General features: G+C 34.9%; 2 protein-coding genes across 4 annotated transcripts in view; one reads left to right on the top strand and one right to left on the bottom strand.

Annotated features, from left to right (window-relative positions):
* Positions 1-9480, top strand: part of LOC127868199 (uncharacterized) — a 36786-nt gene extending 27306 nt beyond the window's left edge. For 2 of the 3 annotated variants that reach the window (XM_052409853.1, XM_052409851.1), the window contains 6 exons: positions 993-1085; positions 3209-3280; positions 4643-5739; positions 5901-6259; positions 7791-7922; positions 8390-9480. In XM_052409853.1, the coding sequence (XP_052265813.1) occupies positions 993-1085; positions 3209-3280; positions 4643-5739; positions 5901-6259; positions 7791-7922; positions 8390-8552 (1916 nt within the window). In that variant the 3' untranslated portion in view covers positions 8553-9480. The remainder of the gene's footprint in view (positions 1-992; positions 1086-3208; positions 3281-4642; positions 5740-5900; positions 6260-7790; positions 7923-8389) is intronic. The other variant, XM_052409852.1, reaches the window with a different exon arrangement.
* Positions 9481-13593: 4113 nt separating this feature from the next.
* LOC127868202 (ras-related protein Rab-31-like) lies at positions 13594-23863 on the bottom strand. Its single transcript, XM_052409855.1, has 7 exons — positions 23696-23863; positions 22684-22780; positions 21588-21657; positions 20471-20564; positions 19262-19291; positions 17690-17815; positions 13594-15974 (listed from the first exon to the last, which is right to left on the bottom strand). The coding sequence occupies exons 1-7, from the start codon at positions 23736-23738 to the stop codon at positions 15781-15783; spliced, it is 654 nt and encodes a 217-aa protein (XP_052265815.1). The 5' UTR covers positions 23739-23863; the 3' UTR covers positions 13594-15780.
* Positions 23864-23915: the final 52 nt, after the last annotated feature.

The raw sequence follows: 23915 nt of genomic DNA, 5'->3' as shown, positions 1-23915 counted from the left end.
TACGAAAGGACATGGTGAGCTTATGTGACCTTGTGATGTCCGGCGTCCGTTGTGTGTGCGTGCATCCGTCCATCAACAATTTGTTTGTGTAGACAATAGAGGTCACAGTTTTCATCCAATCTTTATGAAAATTGGTCAGAATGTTTATCTTGATGAAATCTGGGTTGGGATTGTATTTGGGTCTTCGGGGTCAAAAACTAGGTCACTAGGTCAAATAATAGAAAAACCTTGTGTAGACAATAGAGGTCACAGTTTTCATCCAATCTGTATGAAATTTGGTCAGAATGTTTATCTTGAGGAAATCTGGGTTGGGATAGTATTTGGGTCATCTGGGGTCAAAAATTAGGTCACTAGGTCAAATTGTAGAAAAACCTTGTGTAGACAATAGAGGTCACAGTTTTCATCCAATATTTATGAAATTAGGTCAGAATGTTTGTCTTGATGAAATCTGGGTTGGAATTGTATTTGGTTCATCTGGGTTTAAAAACTAGGTCACTAGGTCAAATAATAGAAAAACTTTGTGTAGACAATAGAGGTCATAGTTTTCATCTGATCTTAATGAAATATGGTCAGAATGTTTATCTTGATAATATCTGATTTTGGATTGTATATGGGTCATCTGAGGTCAAAAATTAGGTCATCGGGCCAAATCTAGTAAAACCTTGTGGAGATGAAAGAGGTCACAGTTTTCATCACGTCTTAATGAAATTTTGTCAGAATGTATTAATTGATGAAATATGGCTTGGGATTTTATACGGGTCTGATAGAATTTAAGTTGATGTAGCAAGGTTAGTCAGGTGAGCAATTCAGGGCCATCATGGCACTCTTGTTGTAAAGCTTGGAATGTGTTGTTTTGTTTCAGCCAACCACCCAGTGTTCTATATTGATATGGGTTGTTCCGTATCTATATGTTGTTTTCTGTTTCAGCCAACCACCTGGTGTTCTATATTAATATGGGTTGTTCCGTATCTATATGTTGTGTTCTGTTTCAGCCAACCACCTGGTGTTCTGTACAAAGGCTGTGTGCTACACCAGCAAGCCTGACACCATGGAGGACTCTGATGACACGGCCACAGCCATGAAAGGTAGAGCTGTGCAGTACTTTGATAATACTGTTAAATTATCTTGAGCCTCACTCAATTCATGTGCGTGAGGTATTGCCCGAGATTAGCCTAATCAAGGATAATACTTCGCTTTTTTTTAATTTGTATGCCCTGGGATTGAACGATCACGGGTATATTGTTTTTGGCCTGTCTTTCTGTCATTCTGTCCCAAAACTTAAACCTTTGTCATAACTTTTGCAATATTGAAGATAGCAACTTGATATTTGGCATGCATGTGTATCTCATGGAGTTGCACATTTTGAGTGGTGAAAGGTCAAGGTCATCCTTCAAGGTTAAAAGTCAAATATATGGCTTCAAAGCAGCGCAGTAGGGGGCATTGTGTTTCTGACAAACACATCTCTTGTTTGATTTAGAGGATGTCTGTTCTAAATAAAACATCTTGTCTAGGCGGAAAGACTTGTCCCTGATTGGCCAGAGCAGACTACAGAGGCTAATCTGGGATTACACTTTACAGCGAAACATGTTCTGTCGATTAAATTTACATGACCGATTGTCCCGAAAAAAAAGAGAGAACAAATTTGTTGGTTTGCATTAGTTTGTTTATGGCTCTGAAAGTTTTCTGAGTTGCAAAAATAGCGATAGTGTCTTTATACACATGCTTTTCCGCACCAACGCTCTTTCTGCAGACGGAATTTTTCCGAGGGCACCTGATTGGTCCATTTTTGTGTATCTTACGAATGCGGGTCAGGACGGTCCAAATCCCTGACGGGCTAGTCGCTTAACAAGATAATCATAAATCTGATTATTAAATGATACAAATATCAATTAGTGTGGTTGTAATAGCAATAGTTATGTATAAAAATGATCATTGTCATTCGAACCGTTATTATATTGTCTTTCAATGTCCATTTGTGAAAAAGGCTGGTGTCATTTATCAAGGCCATCGTCGGTTTAGGCCGTATTGACTAGACTCCTATCTGACCTGGTCGCCAAGCGTAGCTTAGGTAAACAAGTATCGGATAGTTTCGTTTTGGAAAATGTTCTGATTCTTCTATCATTTCTTGGATATGTTTTAACTAAACAAGACTAGTACCATGTAAAGCGTGTATTATTAGTTAACGTCAGATACAAATGTGTGACCTTGAAATTAATAGCTTTTAAATCATTTATCATTGTATATCATAAACACCTTGATTCCAGAAATGATACCAAGTTATTAGCTCGGCAGATTTCGGAGAAAACCCGAGGTATTGTCATAGCCGGCTCGTCGCCTCCCGTCCGCCGTAGGTGTAATGCTAAATCCTGAACATTGGCTCTAAAATCAAAGTGCTTCCACCTACAACTTTGAAACTTCATGTGTAGATGCACCTTGATGAGTTCTACATGCCACACCCATTTTTGGGTCACTAGGTCAAAGGTCACTGTGACCTCTTATATAAAACTTTAACATAGGCTCTAAAGTCAAAGTGCTTCCACCTACAACTTTGAAACTTCATATGTAGATGCACCTTGATGAGTTCTACACGCCACACCCATTTTTGGGTCACTAGGTCAAAGGTCAAGGTCACTGTGACCTCTAATATAAAACTTTATCATAGGCTCTAAAATCAAAGTGCTTCCACCTACAATTCTGAAACTTCATATGAAGATGCACCTTGATGAGTTCTACACACCACATCCATTTTTGGGTCACTAGGTCAAAGGTCAAGGTCACTGACCTATAAAAAAATAAATTCTGACAAGCTTTCGTAGCCGAGCGTGGCACCCGTTATGCTGTGCTCTTGTTTTACTATTATATTCTGTAGCAGGTAGGTCCTGTAAAAAAAGAGGAGGTCCTGAATTTTTTTCCATTTTACAGGGCCTACTGTCCTGTAAAAATTTGCCTAGTTTGGATTTGATTGCATAACATCCACAATTTCTGGTGAGTCGTCATGTTCTCTCAGATTTGAGGAAAATAAATTCTAGTACTTATCTCAAGCATCAGACCAAGCCCGTGTATTCTTGCTTCCAAACTACCCATGTATGCCCGCCTTTGTTCTTTAAATATTCATTGTGCCATGGTCTAAGGAAATCTTAAGGAGTCCTCAAACATTTTTGCTGCCTAGTTGTCTCTTGCTAATGTTCATTCCTGGTCTGTATTCCAGATGCAGAGAAGAGCTCTGACAGTTCGGTGCTAGGAGTCTTGGGACTGGTACAGAAGAAACCAGAGTTTATGAGTAAGTTGTAGAGAAATACTATTATTATACCCCCACAAACGAAGTTTAGGGGGATATATAGGAGTGAGCTTGTCTGTCTGTCGTTCGGTCGGTCCGTATTAAGTGTCCGCTCTCTAATTCAAGTTGTTTTCATCCGATCTTTACCAAACTTGGTCAGATGTATCTAGATTATGTCAAGGTGAAGTTCGAATATGGGTCATGCTGGGTAAAAAAACTAGGTCAAGGGGTCACTAAGTGCGTTTTAAACATTCAGCATGGTGTCTGCTCTCTAATTCAAGTAGTTTTCATCCAAGCTTCACCACACTTGGTCAGAAGTTGTATCTAGATGATGTGAAGGTAAAGTTCAAAATGGGCCATTCCGGGTCAAAAACTAGGTCATGGGGTCACTTAGTGGGTATTAAACATTGAGCATGGTGTCTGCTGTTTTATGTGAAGACAACATGCAAAATATTCTGTGTCAATGCGAGATGTGGGGGTATTCTTCAGGTCTGTGACAAAGCTCTAGTTTGAACCTGGTTTTGGGAAAAATGGGCTTAATGCATGTGGGTAGTGTCATCCAAGATAAGCCTGTGCAGTCTGCATTGGCTTATCATGGGGGACACTGCTTTTACAGAAATTTAGCATTTAAAGGAAGTCTCTTCTATATGAAAATCCAGTCTTTGGCTTGTGTGGACTGCACAGGCTGGCTTGTGTGGACTGCACAGGCTGGCTTGTGTGGACTGCACAGGCTTATCTGGGACGGAACTTTACTCACAGGATTGAGCAGAGTTTTTGAGTTTTTGCAGATAAAGGCTCATTTATTGTATACTTTCCTGTGGTAAGCAATCAAATGTCAGTTATTTAAAATTGAGTATTCACTGTTTTAAAGAATGGAAAATAACTGTTAACATTTTTGAAATAGTTCATTGTTCAGTTTTGTTTTCTGGTTCCCCAATTAATACACAATACAACTCCTGAAAATATTGATTTCTTGATCACTTTTGAATAAAAATCGATAATCTATGGAAACCAACAAATATTATCAATCCTGACTCATCAATGTTTTATATCTCCCATGGTCTGTATTTACACAACTATTTGGCAAAAAGCTGGAGTAATGTATTATAGAACTTAATTCTCAGAATTGTTCATACCAATGTCTATCTAAATTAACATGTTTTCAAATAGTATAAATAGTTCTTTCACTTTTAAGTTGATTATTAACCTTTTTTTACACACACAATCTTAAGATTTCACCTCAAGCATTTGATGCCCATTTTTTTTTAAACATTCCATCCTAAGTTTCATATAACCATAGATTCATTAAAAGTTTGCATCATAGATTTTGAATTTTCAACAAACATTTTCTTCTTATTTCTTCAGGTCGCCCTGGTCCAAAGTCAAAATCTCGAGCATTGCAGAAAACAAGACCAGAATCACGATTTGCCAATGTTATCAACCTGACAAAAGAAGTTCTATTAAGCAAGGAAAAAATTCTTAATGTCATAGATATCACTGAAGATAAAACTGAAGATAAAGATAAGCCTAACATGAAAATGACAGATACAAATGATGTGCCTAATGTTGGTGAATCTAAGTTTAAAGGCGATGTAGACAAGGAACAAATCGAGGATAAAGAGGCTGTGTTTGCTGTTGATGAAGCTAAAAATGTTATTGAAGGAAGGGATAAGAAAACTGAGATAAATGAGGTCAGGAATGAAGATAACTTGAAACAGGAATATAAAACTGAAAACAAAACTGAGTTTGCTGAAATTCAAGGAATTATCAAACTGATACCAGCAGAAGAGAATGTGACAACTGATCATGATGAAGAAGGACAAACCAAGGAAATGAAGCTGGATTTGAAAGAGGTTATTGATTTGGCTGAAGATGATACTGACCATCAACTTGAAACTGAAAACAAGACAGAAGATCACAAAGAAGCTAGACAAGCTGAACAGCTGATAAATGTCACTGAAAAAGAAGAACAAACCAAGAAAATGAAGCGGGATTTGAAAGAGGTTATTGATTTGGCTGAAGATGATACTGACCACCAACTTGAAACTGAAAACAAGACAAAAGATCACAAAGAAGCTAGACAAGCTGAACAGCTGATAAATGCCACCGTTAAGGATGGAGTTGATAAAGAAGAAGACGCTGTTAATGAAACAACAGAGAAAATGGAAGTCAGCATTGAAGAATCAAGAAAAGATGTAGACAATTTGAACAATGAAGAGTCAGTGTCTTCGATAAATGTTGACGATGTTGCTGAAGAAAGTGCTGATGATATTGTGGATGGGATGGCTGAAGATGCGAGTATGAAAGAATCTGAAGCACCTGATGCTAATGTTGTTGCTAGGGAGCCAGAACCTGTTATTAAAGAAGCAACTGAAAAGCCTGAAGAAAGTCAAATTGAAGAGATTAGCGAGATGCAAACAGATGAAAAGATAAATGTCCTAGAATCAGATGAGAAGACTGAGGTACATTTTTGCCAATTTCTTTACACTTGTTTACTAGTGTTGTTATAAATCTTAAGTTTTTTTCTTTAAATATAATATAATATATATATATTTCCCATAATTAAAGGCCGCAGTAGATCAATATTCTCTTGCATTACAAACCTATTTGTTCTATTTCAAAGGAGGAGGTCGGCAAGAAATCGGACCAGTCTGAACATCTGTCACTTAGTGAACCAATAAAGGTCCAGTCAGAGGTTGGAGACAAAGAAAGCCAATCCAAAGAAAAATCCCTGTCTGACTCAAACAAGAATAATTCAGATGAGCATCGAGATTCGCGTAATTCTGCAGAAAGATCTCACGATCGTCGTTCCAGTGAACATGGAAGTGGAAGGCGATCAGAAGAAAGCAGAGGTTCCTATGATGACAGGCAGCGTTCAAGAGACTCCAGTGAGAGGTCACGTGATCGCCACAATAGCAACCAGGATCACAGGAGGTCCGAGGAGCGCTATCGTCATGACAATAGATCACATGAATCTAACAGGCGAGTTGACTGACTAAGTCATTTTGATTAAGTATAAAATAGGCTTGCTCTGGAATTTTCAAGATTTATGAAAAACAACAAAACAATAATCTAGAAGTATTGAGTGAGGTGACCCATTTAAATCTGTTCCAAAGGGTATACTGTATCAACTGGAATTATTTTTATTAATCTAGTAGTTCATTGAATGGTAATGGTTTTTTGTTTGCATTCTCAAAATATTGCTTCTATTTGCGTCAGTTGCATTCCTTTATTGAGAAAAGATAAAGAAATAAGCCATGTTTTGGGAAAACTGGGCAGAATGCATGCGTGTCATTCTAGATTAGCTTGTGCAGTTTCAAAAGGATTATCAGGAACGACACTTTCTGCCCAGCCTGGATTTTTATGCCCCCCTTCGAAGAAGAGGGGGTATATTGTTTTGCACATGTCTGTCGGTTGGTCCGTCCGTCAGTCTGTCCACCAGATGGTTTCTGGATGAAAACTCAAGAACACTTAGGCCTAGGATCATGAAACTTCATAGGTACATTGATCATGACTGGCAGATGACCCCTATTGATTTTCAGGTCACTTGGTCAAAGGTCAAGGTCAAAGTGATTGAAATAGTAAAATGATTTCCGGACGATAACTCAAGAATGCTTAGGCCTAGGATCATGAAACTTCATAGGTACATTGATCATGACTCGCAGATGACCCCTATATAGATTGATTTTCAGGTCACTTGGTCAAAAGTCAAAGGTCACAGTGACTCGAAATAGTTAAATGGTTTCCGGATGATAACTCGAGAATGCTTACGCCTAGGATCATGAAACTTCATAGGAACATTGATCATGACTGGCAGATGACCCCTATTGATTTTCAGGTCACTAAGTCAAAAGTCAAAGGTCACAGTGACTCGAAACAGTAAAATGGTTTCTGGATGATAACTCAAGAATGCTTACGTCTAGGATTATGAAACTTCATAGGTACATTGATCATGACTGGCAGATAACCCTTATTGATTTTCAGGTCACTAGGTCAAAGGTCAAGGTCACAGAGACTCGAAATAGTAAAATGGTTTTCGGATGATAACTCAAGAATTATTACGCCTAGGATCATGAAACTTCATAGGTACATTGATCATGACTGGAAGATGACCCCTATTAATTTTCAGGTCTGTAGGTCAAAGGTCAAGGTCACAGTGACTCGAAACAGTAAAATGGTTTCCTGATGATAACTCAAGAATAATTAGGCCTAGGATCATGAAACTTCATAGGTACATTGATCATGACTGGCAGATGACCCCTATTGATTTTCAGGTCACTAGGTCAATGGTCAAGGTCACAGTGACAAAAAATGTATTCACACAATGGCTGCCACTACAACTGACAGCCCATATGGGGGGCATGCATGTTTTACAAACAGCCCTTGTTATTTTGAAGACTTTGTTAAATGAAAAATTAAAGTGGACGGAAAGTGTCGTCTCTGATTAGCTTTTGCAAAATGCATAGGCTTATTTGGGACAACAAAATGAACACAACTGTTCCTGTTCTATCAGCAGCAGCTCAAATGACCGTGACAGATCCCATGAACGTGACCGTGACTACAACAGGAACAGGGACTATCACCAAGGTGACAGTCGTTATGGAGACAGTCGCCATGGAGACAAAAGATATGGCGGTGGAAATAGGTAGGCTGTACATGAAAGGGTACATTGTATTGTGTTTGTAATAACATTGACATGTGATTAAGTAGTTCCAAACAGTTTGGAAAAACATCAACTGAATAAAGTTGAAGAATGGTGAAAATACATTATGGTTACTTTTGCAAATTTATTCTGAACTGAAATACAGACACAACCTTAATTTTGCCCATTTAAATGTGAAATGAATATATAAGAAAATAGGCAAGTGTAATACTGTTACACATCAAAGTTAAATGCTTATAGTAATACCAGAATTCTTAAAATCCAAGATGATTTTTTTAAGAGTAAGTGCTAATGTTAAATCCTAGTTGTATTCCTACTGAAATTATATAAAAAAGCACTTTGACATATTTGTTTTCTAGAAGTTGTATTCCCACTGAAAATGTAACAAAAAGAAGGTACTTAACTTATTGAACTAATATATTAAAATACCGTAATAATGTTATGTTTAGGGGTAGCTACAGTCATGCAGACAACCGTGATTACCATGGGAATCAGGGTCAAAGGGGTCAGCACGGTTACCAGGACAACCGGGGCAGTTACAGTCGAGGTGGATACAACCGCGGCGGACACAATCCAAACTACAGGGGAAGTTATCAAGGAGGATACTATTGAAAATAGCAATGACTTTGGAGGATGTATTGAAGGGATGGATACACTGTTGGATACATTTCTTAGTCCAGTGTAAAGTGGTCAATATAAAATATCACAGAAAATGTATTATTTCAGTCAGTGAAACTTGCTATGGCATTCAAAGTATCTTCAAATTCATTTGTTCACTTTTGGCCACTAAACACAACGTTAAGGCATCAGTTTTGTTAAATGCAATATTTTCCATTCACAGATGAACAAAAACAAACTGTGTACTTATGGTTGTTGGTAGTTAATAAGAATTTGTCATGGTCTTTGACCAATATTTGATGTTAGGAGATGCGTTATTACGTTAGAAGCAACATTTACTCTTGAAAAACCTGCATACCTTAAATTCTTATGACTTTGTAATTATAATAGTTGAAACTGTGACTAACATCTTTATAACTGTCTCTACAATTGTTAGTGTGAAACAAAAATAGTCAAATCTGTAAGTAAAATTTGAATGTAGTTGTACAAGTATTGAATGCATTCTCATGTTGTATGTGGCAGCTAAGTCATTTTGTATTGGCAAGCATATTAAACCATATGTGTGTTATATGATCATTAATTTTCGCAATGTTGACATTGACCAATTCAATAAAATGTTCTCATTTCTGCTCATTCTAAAAATGTACAAAATGTATAAAATAGATATTGTCTGTTCTTGTATTTGTATGGATCATTTAATGTGTATATGTTATGAATTGTAAATTCACCAAGTTTACATAAAAGCACCATTGATGAAACATGTGTTTATAAAAAAATGTCAGAACTTGTGTGTATATTGATAGGCATTTGGCATATACTTTTTGTTATTTTTTTATCTTTGGTTGTTATTAGAGGTTATTCATCTCTGAAGTCTTTTGTTTGTTTTATATAAACTGTAAGAAATTAAAGATGTTAAACTGTTTATTTTTATTTTTCAAAAGTGCACTGACTAGTGATGTCTATCTTCATTTACTTATTTGCAAGGTCACTTAAAAAAGTAATGTTACTGTTTTAACTGTGTATTTTGCGTTCTTGACATTGCTTTAAACCTGTAATAATTTGTTGTTGATGACTCATTTCTGTAACAAGTTTGTCACAGTGAGTACAATGATGTCATATATTTGTGTCTTGTTCTGTGAAAGTTGGGCATAATGCATGTGCGGACTGCACAGGCTAATCAGGGACGACACTTTCTGCTTTAATGGTATTTTTTGTTTAAAGGAAGTCCCTTTTTTCCAAAAATCTAGTTTAAGCGGGTTCTGGTCGGATGATTTTTCATAGAGTTATGGCCCTTTGAAATTTTCCATTAACTGTACATATAGTGCAATTCTTGTCCGGGCTATTTCTCGGCAACTAATGACTGGAAGTCAATGAAACTTTATGGGAAGCTTCACTACCAAGAGGAGATGTGCACATTATCAGCGGGTTCTGGTCGGATGATTTTTCACAGAGTTATGGCCCTTTGAAATTTTCTATAAAAAATCATTGTCCTTCAAACTACTGTGCCCTCAAGACGTTTCCTTTTATCTGAATATATAGTGCAATATTGTGACAAAAAAACCTTTGGGGAGCATCACCCGTCTCTGACGGTTTCTTGTTGGCAAAGTTATGGGCCGTAGACTTAGAAAATTTCTCTATAATATCCGTTTTCTGGAGGTTTCTTAGGAAATGCTTGCAGATATTTAGCTGAATTTTAGTATGTGAGTTTTTTCACATGACTTACAGATTAAGTGTTAGTTTTTCCGGTCCATTGATTTTCTGCAAAGTAGGGGCATTGTGTTTCACAAAAACAGGTCTTGCTTGTTTAAAGGAAGCTTCTTATAAACAAAAATAAACTTAAGGCGGAAAGTGTTAAAGGAAATGCACAAAATATTGTGTTTTAACATGATATATAATTATTTGTGCAATTGAACTGCATTTATGTTGCTGTACTCAAGTTTTTCTAAACGAAGATTAATGAGTAGTAACACATTATTTGTGCAAGCTGCTAAGGCTAACCTAGGATGACACTTGTATTAACCCATTTATGCCTAGTGGACTCTCCCATTCTTCTTAATTGGATTAATTTATTTCCAAAATTAGGGATGTCTAGTATATTTATTTCTATATTTAGAATATTTCTTACAGAAATTCATTTAAGCAAACAGCGCAGACCCTGATGATACCCCGCATCATATGGCGTCTCATATGGGTCTACGCTGTTTGCCAAAAGGCCTTTTTTCTAGACGGTAGGCATAAATAGGCTTAGAACAAGGCTACCAGTAATTTGTTCCGTTTGTTTGAAGATTTGGGGTATTGTGTTAGAAGGCGGGATATAAGCTGTTATATCTTCTTTTACAACGTACGTATCATTTGAAAGTTCATGTGCAACCCCAATACGTGTATATGTATACTATTGATAAGTTATATTGATAGGTGTTTTTATGTGCTTGATCTGTTTCTGTTAGTAAACTTTTGAAACTTTTTGTATTTTGCATGGTTACCATGTATGATTTTTGTGTATTTTAGAGGCAAATTTTTGATTATCGACCTTTTATGAGGAAAAATATTATTGAAATAAAATTTGTCACATTGAAAATTATTAAATTAATAAAAAAATGAAAAACTTGTTAAAATCTTTAAAGATTGTCTGTGGCTGAAATGATCGTGGAAGTTGTAATACACCGCTGTTAGCTAGAAGTAGAGGTTGAAATATCAGAACAAACATGGTTTTGAGCAGCACTTTTTATGAAGGCCTCTATTAGAAGATTTGCAAGAGATCATTCAGAGTGTCTGTGTTCAAACAATGCTCCCAAGTTCTAGGTATTGAGGGCATTCAGGTTCTATAGAAATATTACTACTCTTTAACTAGATTATTTCATCTGAAGGAATGAATAAATAAATGTAATAAAATAAACATGTTTTTCAATGCACCAGATTAATTTTCAAACAAAGTTATCCCTACAACAAATTTTGTGAGCATGTTTCATGATTGTTTAAAAATTGGCTTAAACAAATATTTATATCGTGTTGTAGAAAGTTACATGATTTTGTATTAATTTGAGCTTGTGTTATAGTTCATGAGACCACTTGATCCACTTTCGAAATGGCTGGGATATCAGTGGGACAAATGTTCTGACAAAGTTTCGTTAGAACTGGGCAATAAGATTGGCCTTTAGAAAGTTCACAAGGTTGTGATGTCGGACTACAGACAAAAGGTGATCAGAAATGCTCACCAGAAGCACATTGATCAGGTGAGCTTAAAAATCAACATAATGTTACTAAACTTGTCGACAATTTATTATCTTTAAAAATAAAAAAAAGATTAATATGACGAACAAGCTGAACAATTGTATGTATCTGGGTAGATATGTTATAAATATGAGAATTGCACATTGCGTCATCTAAAACTTACAATAGTTTGAACGTTGTTAAGTAATTTAACAATTAAATCTTAATATTGCTGGCACACAGTCGTCAGTGGCATACGCATTTTAATAAATTAAATAGTGGTAGATGTTAAATTGTGTGTACCATGTATTATTTCTCACAAATTTTAAGATACAATATCAATAGCCAAACTACAGTATAGTTACACAAAAGGAAGAACCTTTCGTGAAATATTTTATCTGTATGTGGCTGTAAAGTAAATAGACATTTTAAAGTAGCTGAATTCTGACACATTATAAAGAGAATGCGAATTCATGACTTTGCTGTGATTTTAAGAATGGCATGCCATACATTTTTTATATTAGAACTTAAAACGTACATAAATATTATTTTTTAAAGCCAAGTAAACTCTTAAACTTTTAATAAAAATGTAATGAGAAAGTGCAAAAGCCCTTTTTAAATGCTGCTGCTTATACCATGTGTAATTAAAAACCTGTGTTCTGGTTATTAAACAACAATGACTGCATAACTGAAAAAAGAAAAAAAAGTTTCTTCTAGACAGAAATTATTTACTACACAGTTCACAAATATTTCATTAAAAACAACAACTAAAAACAATTTCTTATATAAAACAAACAGTCCAACTTAAAAGCAAACATACTAAATCTATTGAATTAAACAATAACTATTTGCTAGCTTGTATAATGGTTTGTATACAAAGCTTTTAATACCTCTGGCCTGAATCGTCATGTTCATAGACTGTTATTAGTATGCTTACTCAAATTCATACCAAGTTCATATTCAACATGGAAATTATATATTGATTTATAATATATGAACCACTGTCAGAAAAATAAACAACATTTTTGTTCATTAGAACTAACACTCTTAAAATAAATTGAAATATTTTCTGTGGATTTGAGTTTTACACTGCAATGTACAAAACAATAAACTGCTGCGCCATGAGCGCATGATACGCCCGTCGTTCGCCAATGAAGTAGTAAGGTAATAAATAACCCTTTGAATCATTTTTTTACTTCAGTTTATTTAATGAAATCACGAAATTTTGACGAACAAAGTCGCATAACTCTGGAACGACAATTCAGAATTCCGTCAAAAATGAAAGGGGATCAGGGTTTATGAATATTAAGATTGTGTTAAAATTTGAAAAAAATCCATCGAAGGATATTTGAGCTACGGTAGGACATTCAATGAAATCACGAAATTTTGACGAACAAAGTCCCATAACTCTGGAACGACAATTCAGAATTCCGTCAAAAACGAAAGGGGATCAGGGTTTATCAATATTAAGATTGTGTTGAAATTTGAAAAAAATCCATCGAAGGATATTTGAGCTACAGTAGGACATTCAATGAAATCACAAAATTTTGACGAACAAAGTCCCATAACTCTGGAACGACAATTCAGAATTCCGTCAAAAACGAAAGGGGATCAGGGTTTATCAATATTAAGATTGTGTTAAAATTTGAAGAAAATCTGTCAAAGGATATTTGACGTAGCGTACGACATTAACAGACGGACGGACGGACGGACGGACGGACGGACAGACGGACGGACAGACGGACGGACAGACGGACGGACAGACGGACGCGGGGTATACCATAATACGTCCCGTCATAGACGGGCGTATAAAAAATGCCTATCCCTTAATTTGAAATCTTTTAGTGTACCAAAAAGCAACTAGTACAATAACACATACAATGGAAAACGTACAAACTTGCAGACAAACACTAGATGACTAACAGATGGGCCAGAATACACGTGTTTGATCACAGGCAAACAGCATATTTCAAACAGTTATTTATACTATATGTCTCCATAAAAACTGTATGCTTCTGCATATTCTATAGCAAAACAATTTTTCCAACTGTACAAAATATGCCTATACAAATGTCTTGGTTACATGGGTTTGTGAAGGATGTATCGTTGCTAAATAAGTGGTCGCCAAAAATATATTTTATGATACGATTTTAGCTATTTGAGTTGGAGAACCAACAAGGTTATTTTTTTATTAATAAAAAAAAGCTCCATTTGTTAATGAAACTTGGCAAAGACTATATGACCACAAATGTAAACCAAAGTTTAATAAAATACTATCTGAGTTTATGACTGAGTATACATGGTTGTCCTGGACTTCACCTGGAGTAACGCCAGTCGGCCACTTCAAGTGTGCGCTTGATTAGCTTTGACTTAAAAGGGCCATAATTCTGACAAATGTGTAATCCCTTTTGTCCTTAAGATGTGAAGGTTTAAGAACACAATCTACATATTAGTTTTGCGGAGTGAAGATCACAATTTGGGAATGTATGAACATACTGATAGACACAAGCAAATCTGCATGTATATGCCACTTAGTGAGGGAATACAAATAAAAACCTTGCATTGCTGTGTTCACACTTAACATAAAGTAAATAACATATTACTCATCAGCAATATATGAATTTTATGTACATATAAAAGGCTTTCTACACTTTTTATAACAAAAGAACAACAAACAACTTATTAATAAATAAAAAAAGTATTCATTAAAATCCATGGCTTGGTTACCACATACATCACAAATGCAAAGAAACAAAATTTATAATGCTGATTTTTCGGGAATGAATTCAACATCTGCGTATTATTGATAATATATTTCGTTTTCAAATTAAAAGCTCTACTTATATACATGTACATTACAAAAATACTTATTTTGCTGTTAAAACACTTGAAAACTTCCGGGACAGAATGCAAGCAAAGAGCCACTATCTTATTACAGGGAGCTTTCTTGATATGGTCATGAACGCTGAAATGTAGTGTCAAAGTCTGAATTGTATTCTTGTTCGACTTTGAGATAACAAAGTTAAGCTAAGCATCAATAACAAAATCCCACATTTACACATTTAGTGATGAATGTAAAATAGATATTTTATTTAAAAAGATAAAAACTGTGCCTTTTGTTGAACAAAATGTTCATAAAAGATACAATCTTTGCCTTTTGTTGAACAAATTGTTTTGTCACTAAACATACAATTTACTTGCAATCAATAAAAAGCTGACTGTAAATGTATCAAAATATATTAATTATTATTATATGCAATATATTAATTATTATTATATGCAAGTAATCAAAGAAAGATCCACACATGCACTTTGACAAAAGATCATTATTCTCAATCATTTCCTCTGTTTTTTTTCTGTAACAAATTACATTGGTTCTTGTAAAAATATACACATCAACAAATCTTTCCAAGAAAAAGATGAGACTGCCCATCTGTGTGATTGAGGTGACCCATAATGCTTTGCCACTAGAACATTCCTCTGACATGTTTTCCTTATAAAAATAGTACTATATTATATTTACACCACTTAGGCCAAAGAAAAGTATCAACAGGTGCACCTCAGAATTTATAATAACACTAAGAATAACAACCCAATGACCCAAACCTACATACTGGTAAATCAATTCACAACACAATGGCTGATGAAAAGTTTCAACAGTTGCACTGAAGAGAGTTCTTTGTAGTTGGAGTTTGGCCTATATGTAATGACTATGGTTCTGCTTATTAAAAACACATAATTTACACCCCATTTGTCAACAATAAGCCTCTACAGGTGGAGTTTGAAGAGTATGTCTTGACTTAGCTTCGGATTATTACACAACATTTGCACCAATTTAACCACCTACTGAGAAAAAGGCACAACAGTTACACTTAGAAAAACGTGGGTGTAATTGGTGGTGACCCTGTTATGCTCCAACACTGGTTTTAAAACATGCCTTTAGGCTTTTTGGAATAAAAATATCATTATATAACGCACAATAGATTTACACCACAATGGCTAAGGAGAAGGATCAACAGTTGCACTTAGACGAACTCTGTGTTGGCGGAGGGGGTCCTGTTTGTCTAGATGGAGGGTCTATGTGGATTCGTTCATCATTGTTCTCTAGAGCATTTTTTTGGTCCATGGTTTGCAGACCACACGTGGGAGAGGTCTCGTAGAGGTGGATTAGCTTTTTGGCCACTTCTAGAAATGCTTCCTCTATACCTGGAAACAGAGGTGAAACTTTGTGTGTATCCATCTTCCATATTGAACTTAGAGCTAGGGCAAAGCTGTGCATGTGACTGTTCCCACACTATATACATCTGTAGAAAATGATTTCAAAATTGCCTAGTACATAAAGGTTCGGTCAGAAAAACAACAACAGTATGTATAGATTATTATATGGAGAAAGTGTGCCTTAAGTGGTTATTGGCACACTTGGTGAGTTATTTGCACGAGGGCTTTAGCCCGAGTGCAAATAAACACCAAGTGTGCCAATAACCACTAAAGGCACACTTGCTCCATATAATGACCTGTTTATTGCATATGTTCATCATGTGTATACATATGTCGTGTATCATCGGAATTTATAATTAATATCATGTATATCGAAATTTATATCGTAATAAAAACATAATTTAATATAAACGACACGCTTACCTCAATGACAACTTTAAATCAATATTTATAACAATGAAATCGAAACGAGTTGCACTTACATGTTTTATTATTCCATCTCTTTATCGAAACTTAATTAAACCACACTATTTTATTGTATTCCTATCGAAGTTTACAATTATGCACGATAAACACACAACGCGAAATACGTTTTGCATTTGTTCGATGATTTAAACGAATATTTTACTATTAAAAAAACCCACATCCAACAAGTCCTTAAAATCCAGATAGTTAAACTCGAACTAGTGTGTTTCATCAGAGAAATTACGTCATACAACATACGTCATAATTTCTCTATCAGCTGCATGAAAAATAAAAGTATGGAAAGCCGGTTTTAAGAAAAAAAGTGATTCCATAACCCGTTGGGACGCTATTTTGTTTTAACGCTCCCTTCGCCAATTATGTAACGTCAACCCGTGCTGACGATCCACCGTTGCTGTGAGATTACCGGAAGTTTGAAAATTAAAGGTTATTTGCACACTTGCTCAATACCGAGATTTTCATGAGTTATTCGCGAAAAAACTGTCTATTTTGTTACTAAAAATAGTAACATATGCAATAATATGACCGTTATTGACCTCTAAGGTTTGACTGAGGGTGTTCCTTGCAAAATGCAGTCCCAACACAGTGATTAGTAGCAGTAAATTATGTATACAATTCTGTAATAAAGAATGATAATACAGTTTGGACAGGTATTGCTACCCATTCCTTGCTTTTGACCTCTCAGTGTGACCTTGACCTTTGAGCTTGGGAAACTCTGTCTCCAAATCATTTGTGACAATTTATGAAATTGCAGTCTACGCATTATTGTGAATATGCGTACATAAGAACACCTGTGAAAAGATTAATTATAGGGCATTGTTTTCACCGAATAAGAAACCATTTGATTTCCAACTACAAAGTCCAACTTGTACTCAAAAAGTGTTTTCCTTCTAATCTTAAACTTTATAGAAACAAAAAGTACAAAATGGATAAATAACAACAACTAGTAAATCTGTATTTGTTTTTACAAAACAGGCAGTATGTCATTTATCATGATTTTTAGAACAGTATGCGATAAATGCAATAAAGCATTTATCAAGGGTCAAGCTTTTGAACACAAAACTTGCTATGCCTGTATTTTAAGTGAAATGATTTAACAGAATAACACCACATATGCATTCCCTGTTAGTGCTAAAACTAAGTTCCTAAAAATAACATCTTATAACATTGACTTTGGAAGCTGATGGGTTTGATTTCAAAAACTGTAATACATGTTGTACCTGTGTTTTTAAGGGCACTGGTTTCACTGAATAAGGCCCCAATGGTTTCTGCATATTCCTGGGCATCGTCCATTTTCACTTGACGAGCATCCTGAAGATCACATTTGTTACCAACAAGGCAGGTCACTGAAATATTATTATGATATCAAAATTTTACATTTTCATTAATTTTGATGTAAAAAAGTAATGATCTAGAAAATAAGCAGTTGGTCTGAGATATAACAAATTTATTTGCATAAAGATTGGTAATTTTTGCCTAAAAATGCTTGAGAAGACCCCTTTGGTTGTTCATAAAAGTACTGGTAAAATTTTTAAGAGAAATTAGACCTGTCAAATGACTGGTCAGACCATTACGGACAGTAAGCCAGTGGTTCATGCCTTCAATTTTAGTACAAGAGCACCGCATAACGGGTGCCAATGCTCGGCTGTGGGTGCAGTTTTGAACAAGAAACCGTCGGAGAAGGGTGATGCTCCCCAAAGGTTTTTCTAGTCACAAAATTGCACTATATATTCAGATAAAAGGAAACGTCTTGAGGGCACAGTAGTTTGGGGGACAAGAATTTTTTTATAGAAAATTTCAAAGGGCCTTAACTCTGTGAAAAATCATCCGACCAGAACCCGCTGATAATATGCACATCTCCTCTTGGTAGTGAAGCTTCACATAAAGTTTCATCGAATTCCGGTCATTAGTTGCTGAGAAATATCCCGGACAAGAATTGCACTATATGTACAGTTAATGGAAAATTTCAAAGGGCCATAACTCTGTGAAAAATCATCCGACCAGAACCCGCTGATAATATGCACATCTCCTCTTGGTAGTGAAGCTTTCCATAAAGTTTCATTGAATTCCCGTCATAAGTTGCTGAGAAATAGCCCGGACAAAATTGTGCACAGACGGACGGACACACGGACGGACAGACGAAGCGGCGACTATATGCTCCCCCCAAAATAAATTTTTGGGGAGCATTATAAATGAAAGCTTGTCAGATTTTTTTTTAAGAGGTCACAGTGACCTTGACCTTTGACCTTGTGACCCCAAAATGGGTGTGGCGTGTAGAACTCATCAAGGTGCATCTAAATATGAAGTTTTAAAGTTGTAGGTGGAAGCACTTTGATCTTAGAGCCAATGTAAAGGTTTTAGCACGACGCCGGCAGACGGCTGACGACGAGCTGGCTATGACAATACCTCGGGTTTTCTCCGAAAACAGCCGAGCTAAAAAACCTTAAGTTCAATTGCCAAGTCTATAACTTTCTGCAACTGTGGCTCATTCATTTTAATATTAAGTTATTTTTGCTTAAATGGCTAAATTCCAATAGATATGATATTATTATGATCTTAATACCAGCTCCACATATAAGTATAAAATATTGATTTTTGTTTGTAACATTTTTATGAGGATATTTCCCATTTTAAATTTGGCTAAGGAATACACAATCTCATAGATAAGTAGTTAAATATATGTGTGAAAGAGGGTGTGTGAATAGCCCTACCAAGTTTCTATATTTATGGGGAAATTCTGTCTATATGATTAAAAATGTTCAAGGCATTTTGTGGAACTGGTCAAAGCTTACCTATTGGTGTATCAATGTTCCTCTTTAATTCTGAAAAACAATTATAAAATATATACAAATATACACATGGATCTTAAATATTTGCACTACTCTATAATTTTTTCCACAAAATTATACAGTAGTGCAATGTATGTTATAAACTTTGACATCAATTTAATGTTGAATGAAAACCAATTCATTGTGATGAAGCCTTTAAACATAGTTCTAAAATCAGGGTTAAATTTATTCAAACTAAAGATTTACAAATTAACACTTTGCCATGTCAATATTGTAGGAAGTACAAAGAAATTAATTGCTATGCCCCTGGGATGTTTGCCCAAGGGTTGCAGTTAATAGAGAGGATTAAACAACCAGGTGCTTTGGTATAACCCTTTGAATGCTGGGAAATTTGTCGTCTGCTAAAATGTCATCTGCTGAATTTCTAAAATTAGCATTTTCTTCATTTTTTTTCAAAGAATACTATAAGAATAGCAAACAGTTTGGATCCTGATGAGAAGCCACAGAACATCTGGATCCAAACTGTTTGCAAAGGCCTTCAAAATTCGGTTCCAGCACTGAAAGAGTTAACAACACAAATGTCAGATAATTATATTTTTTAAACAATACTGTCACAGCTTGTCTAAATGAAATTTGGAATAAATGTTATGGTCTAATTGTTAGAAAGATACTATTTTCTTGTGCTTACAACTTTTATCAAGTAAAATCTATTCAACATTGCATTTCATATTAGAAAGTCCATAGTAAATATAAAAAACACACACTGTACATCAACCGTAATTGACCGCCTGTTATCATACAAATGTTTGATATAAACATAAAGCAGCACTGCATAGACATGCAGTAGATGTATACTGCTAAAATAAGTGTTCCTCATTAAAACCAGCAACAACATTCACAAAGCCCTCCAGAGAAGACTTAAGAAAATTCATGAAATTCACAAAATTAGGTCTCAAGCTATTAAGTTTTTAGTTCTTATAACATAACCATGCTTCTATGGTTCTTTTCCTAAACAATTGCCAATACATTTGAAGTACGGAGGTAAGGTTGAAATGACAGGAATTTGAGTGGTTAAAATTGCATCATTTTGTAAACACAAACCTTTCAGGAAAAGTAGAAAATTTGATCTGAAATTTTCCCTAATTTACAACTAAGTTAGTATTTTCCCAAGGAGATATGAGAATACTGGTCCTAGGCAATGTATATACATACCAGTGACCCAGTCTTTTATATCATAGAAGGTGTCTGATGACGTGATATCGTAAATCAACATGGCAGCATTTGCCTTTCTGTAGTACATAGGAGCCTGAAGAATAATAGTTAATACAAAACAACCTCTAGGCTCAAACTGATGATACATCCAATAACTTGATAGTAATATATTTTAACTAGGGCTAAACACCTTGATGCATACCGTTTACCAAAGTATCATACCGGTAATCAAACTTTAGCAAAAATAATATTCAAATATGAGGAAGTGTACAGTCACTGGCTCTGCATGTTTTCTTTGGAGATAATTCAATAACAAGAAAGGTATTACATCATCATAGTAACATGTATATTATTTAAAAACTGCAACACGAATGACACAGTTACAAGCACTAACATTGTGGCCTCTATGTAGCTTTCTGGGCTCAACAAAAATAATTAAAGAACATCCTGGAGGTATGCACATCTCCATTTGCTAACGAAGATTCCAACAGAGTTTACAGATACAGTGGATTGTCAAGTCAACAAATGGAAGAATACAGACATGGAAATCTTAGGATAAGACAATGCCTAACACTCAAGTACCATTTATCGGTCAAGTATTTAAAGCATTGAAATTATTTTAACAAAATATGCCTTACATACTTGTAGGTACAAGGAATAAACAAAGTGAAAGCTTCACTTTATTTACACTTATTACAAACTAACACACACATAAATAAACACTACTCAAAATTTCCACGCAATAGATAATGTAATGAAATATCATCTGCAGTTAAGGTTACTTTGCTGGAATAGTGGAACGTTTTGCAACCACTTCAGAACAGCTCTAAGTAGTAGAGATTCTAAACACCACACATTGATTGCAGATGATTTTCTTATATTGTTCAGGATAAAACAATAATATTTGGCATTTTATTTCTGACAATGGAATGGAAACCCGTGCACGAATTAGACACTGGAAGAGAGTTTGATTAAATTCCAGCATTTATTTGCTGAGAAATAGTCTGAAGAATAAAGAGTGATTGACAGACTAAAAAACAAAGCGGCAGCTATGGTACATGCTTTCCCCGTTTGTTTAAAGCACAATCAGGGCACAAAAATGATGGCAAAGTATTACCATGGATCGAAATCGTTCTTGTCCAGCAGTATCCCAAACCTGAAGCTTCACTCTGTAGTCGCCTACATTTCTGGAAAAGAACAAAGTATGCGCAAAATTATGTTGTCCTTTTCTGTTGAATGCCTTGGCTTAAACCTATATATAAGCATGATTGCATCGAATTTGAAAGCTTGAGACTCTTTTGAGTCTGCTTCCTCAGTAGAACCAGTACTTGGTGTCTAAAGAGTAAATCTTGAAAACAACCCTCAAAAGAAAATGGAACATACAACCTACTGATTGCTATGTAGACCCTATATCCACTGTGCAAGCCTATGTTGTTATTAAGATGAAGGTCCTAATTTTTTGCTGATTCCCATTTTTTAAAATAAAAACCTAACAATTTTGCCTTTGATGTTTGCCTTTAGGATTTTGCCACCTATCTTTAGTTAGGAACATATTTTATGGTCTTTTGTATCACATTATGTGCACTTGCAGTTGCAAATTGTATTGTTATTGTTGATAATAGGATTTGAACAGACGAAAATATATAATAAATATATAAATCATGCCTGCCATCTTGCCAAGTATGCTAAGTATGTAGTATTAGTATTAACATAAATTTGACGAATCTTTAATATTCAACAAGTTTCAAATAATGCCATGAAATAATCATACTCATACAGGTAGGCAAGTCCTTGGAATAATAGGGTTTATTTATATTCTTGGTAAGTGAAAAAGATTACACAGCAAATCATAAAACTAGTGATGACTGACATAATGATACATATTGTGCTTTGTTAGGTTTCTGCAAATGGCGACAACTTTTTTAACATATATTAAAGGTTTTCTCTTGGTACCTTTTAGTTTACACTAAATTGACAAAACAGCTTTAAGACAATAACTGGAGTAGATCAAGCAAGCACAAACATGCCCCAAGTGCATTGTTTGTTATCATATAATATTAGCCTATTGTTGTCAACAATAGCAGGAGCAAAAATGAAGGCTTATCTCTGCATCAGTTTTCAAATTTGTAAGGCACAAACACAACCTTGCTTTACATTATTGATTTTTTAATCTTTAGTCCTCTAGACTGTGATATTTGTAAACCTATACTTACAGTTTATAGGTGAAGAATGAAGCTCCAATGGTTGGACTCACAGCCTTACTGAACATGCCTCCAACATAGCGAATCACAACACTGGTTTTACCAACACCTGCAAAGTTTGATACAATTATGTTATGTTTTTTACGAGCAAAAGACTGAAGCATAATAGCAATAAGCACTGTATTTAGATGTAAAAAATAAAGAATAAGCTTTATCACAACAGTAACCAAATGGTGTAAAACAAACATGATGACATCTGAAAAATTTGAAGAGTTAACCAGCCTTCTATGTATATCAAAATAATTTAATGCACAGGAAAGTAAGAGTAACATCACAATCAGAGATGGACCAACCAGAAAATTGATCCGTTAAATAGCCTCCCTAGATACTGCAGCCAGTATAGATATACTTTGCTCTATTTTTCAAACTATCATGGACTTTGATTGCATCAATACACTGTTTCTTAAATGCTCAAATTAATTGGCGTTTATTTGTAAGCCAGGTAATATATTTTACATACCCTGACATTAACAGTTTCAATTTCTAATTCATAAATTAGATTTATGTAGGTATCTTAATGTAAAAGAAATATAAACTGCTACTAGCTGCATTGTCAAACAAAGGCACAATGGAAACACACAGATTTTATTATATACTCTATATAATTTAAAAACAATCTTCATCTTTTAATACAGCAATTTTACTTGGCCTAAACTATGGATGTAATATGCATTTGAAAACAAAATGTATGCATACTGCAGTGCATCCATAAGAGCAATAAATAATTATCTAATATCCATTGAATTTGGCATAGCTGCATTTGCCAATACTCTGTAAAGTGATATGCACTTATTTTCATACCTGAAACACATATGAGAGTGCATGTTAACAACTGAACAAATACATGTTGAAAATCAATAAATCATTATCTATATAAGTATAGGCTTAAAATAAGTTAAGAATTTAAGATTTATTTGAATTTAAAACAGAAAGTAAAACTTCAAACACATAATTAACATACTACCTTGAGATCCTAATACAACAACTTTTGCTTCCAGAGATTTCATATTTATTTGTCATGAACACAGTTTAACTATAAATTGAGCACCAATTTCAAAACAACATTGACAGGTCATGTTCACGGAAGTATCGGTTCGTCTGCCATTTTAATGTCACGTGATTAGTTCGAAACAAAATAAAAATAGTGGCTTTGTATTGCTTTTTTTACTGAAACGTAAAGGCTT

The sequence above is a fragment of the Dreissena polymorpha genome, chromosome 2 (genome assembly GCF_020536995.1).
Source record: "Dreissena polymorpha isolate Duluth1 chromosome 2, UMN_Dpol_1.0, whole genome shotgun sequence".
In the NCBI taxonomy this organism is placed as follows: Eukaryota; Metazoa; Mollusca; class Bivalvia; order Myida; family Dreissenidae; genus Dreissena; species Dreissena polymorpha.
This window is presented reverse-complemented; position numbering and strand designations above follow the sequence as displayed.

Coding starts and splice junctions, on each gene's coding strand:
- LOC127868202 (XM_052409855.1), bottom strand. CDS start 23,738: ATGAAATCTCTGGAAGCAAAAGTTGTTGTATTAGGATCTCAAG. Junction 21,658..22,683: donor TCATTCTTCACCTATAAACT/GTAAGTATAGGT, acceptor GTTCTTTTCCAG/AAATGTAGGCGACTACAGAG. Junction 19,292..20,470: donor TATAAAAGACTGGGTCACTG/GTATGTATATAC, acceptor ATTGTTTTTCAG/AATTAAAGAGGAACATTGAT.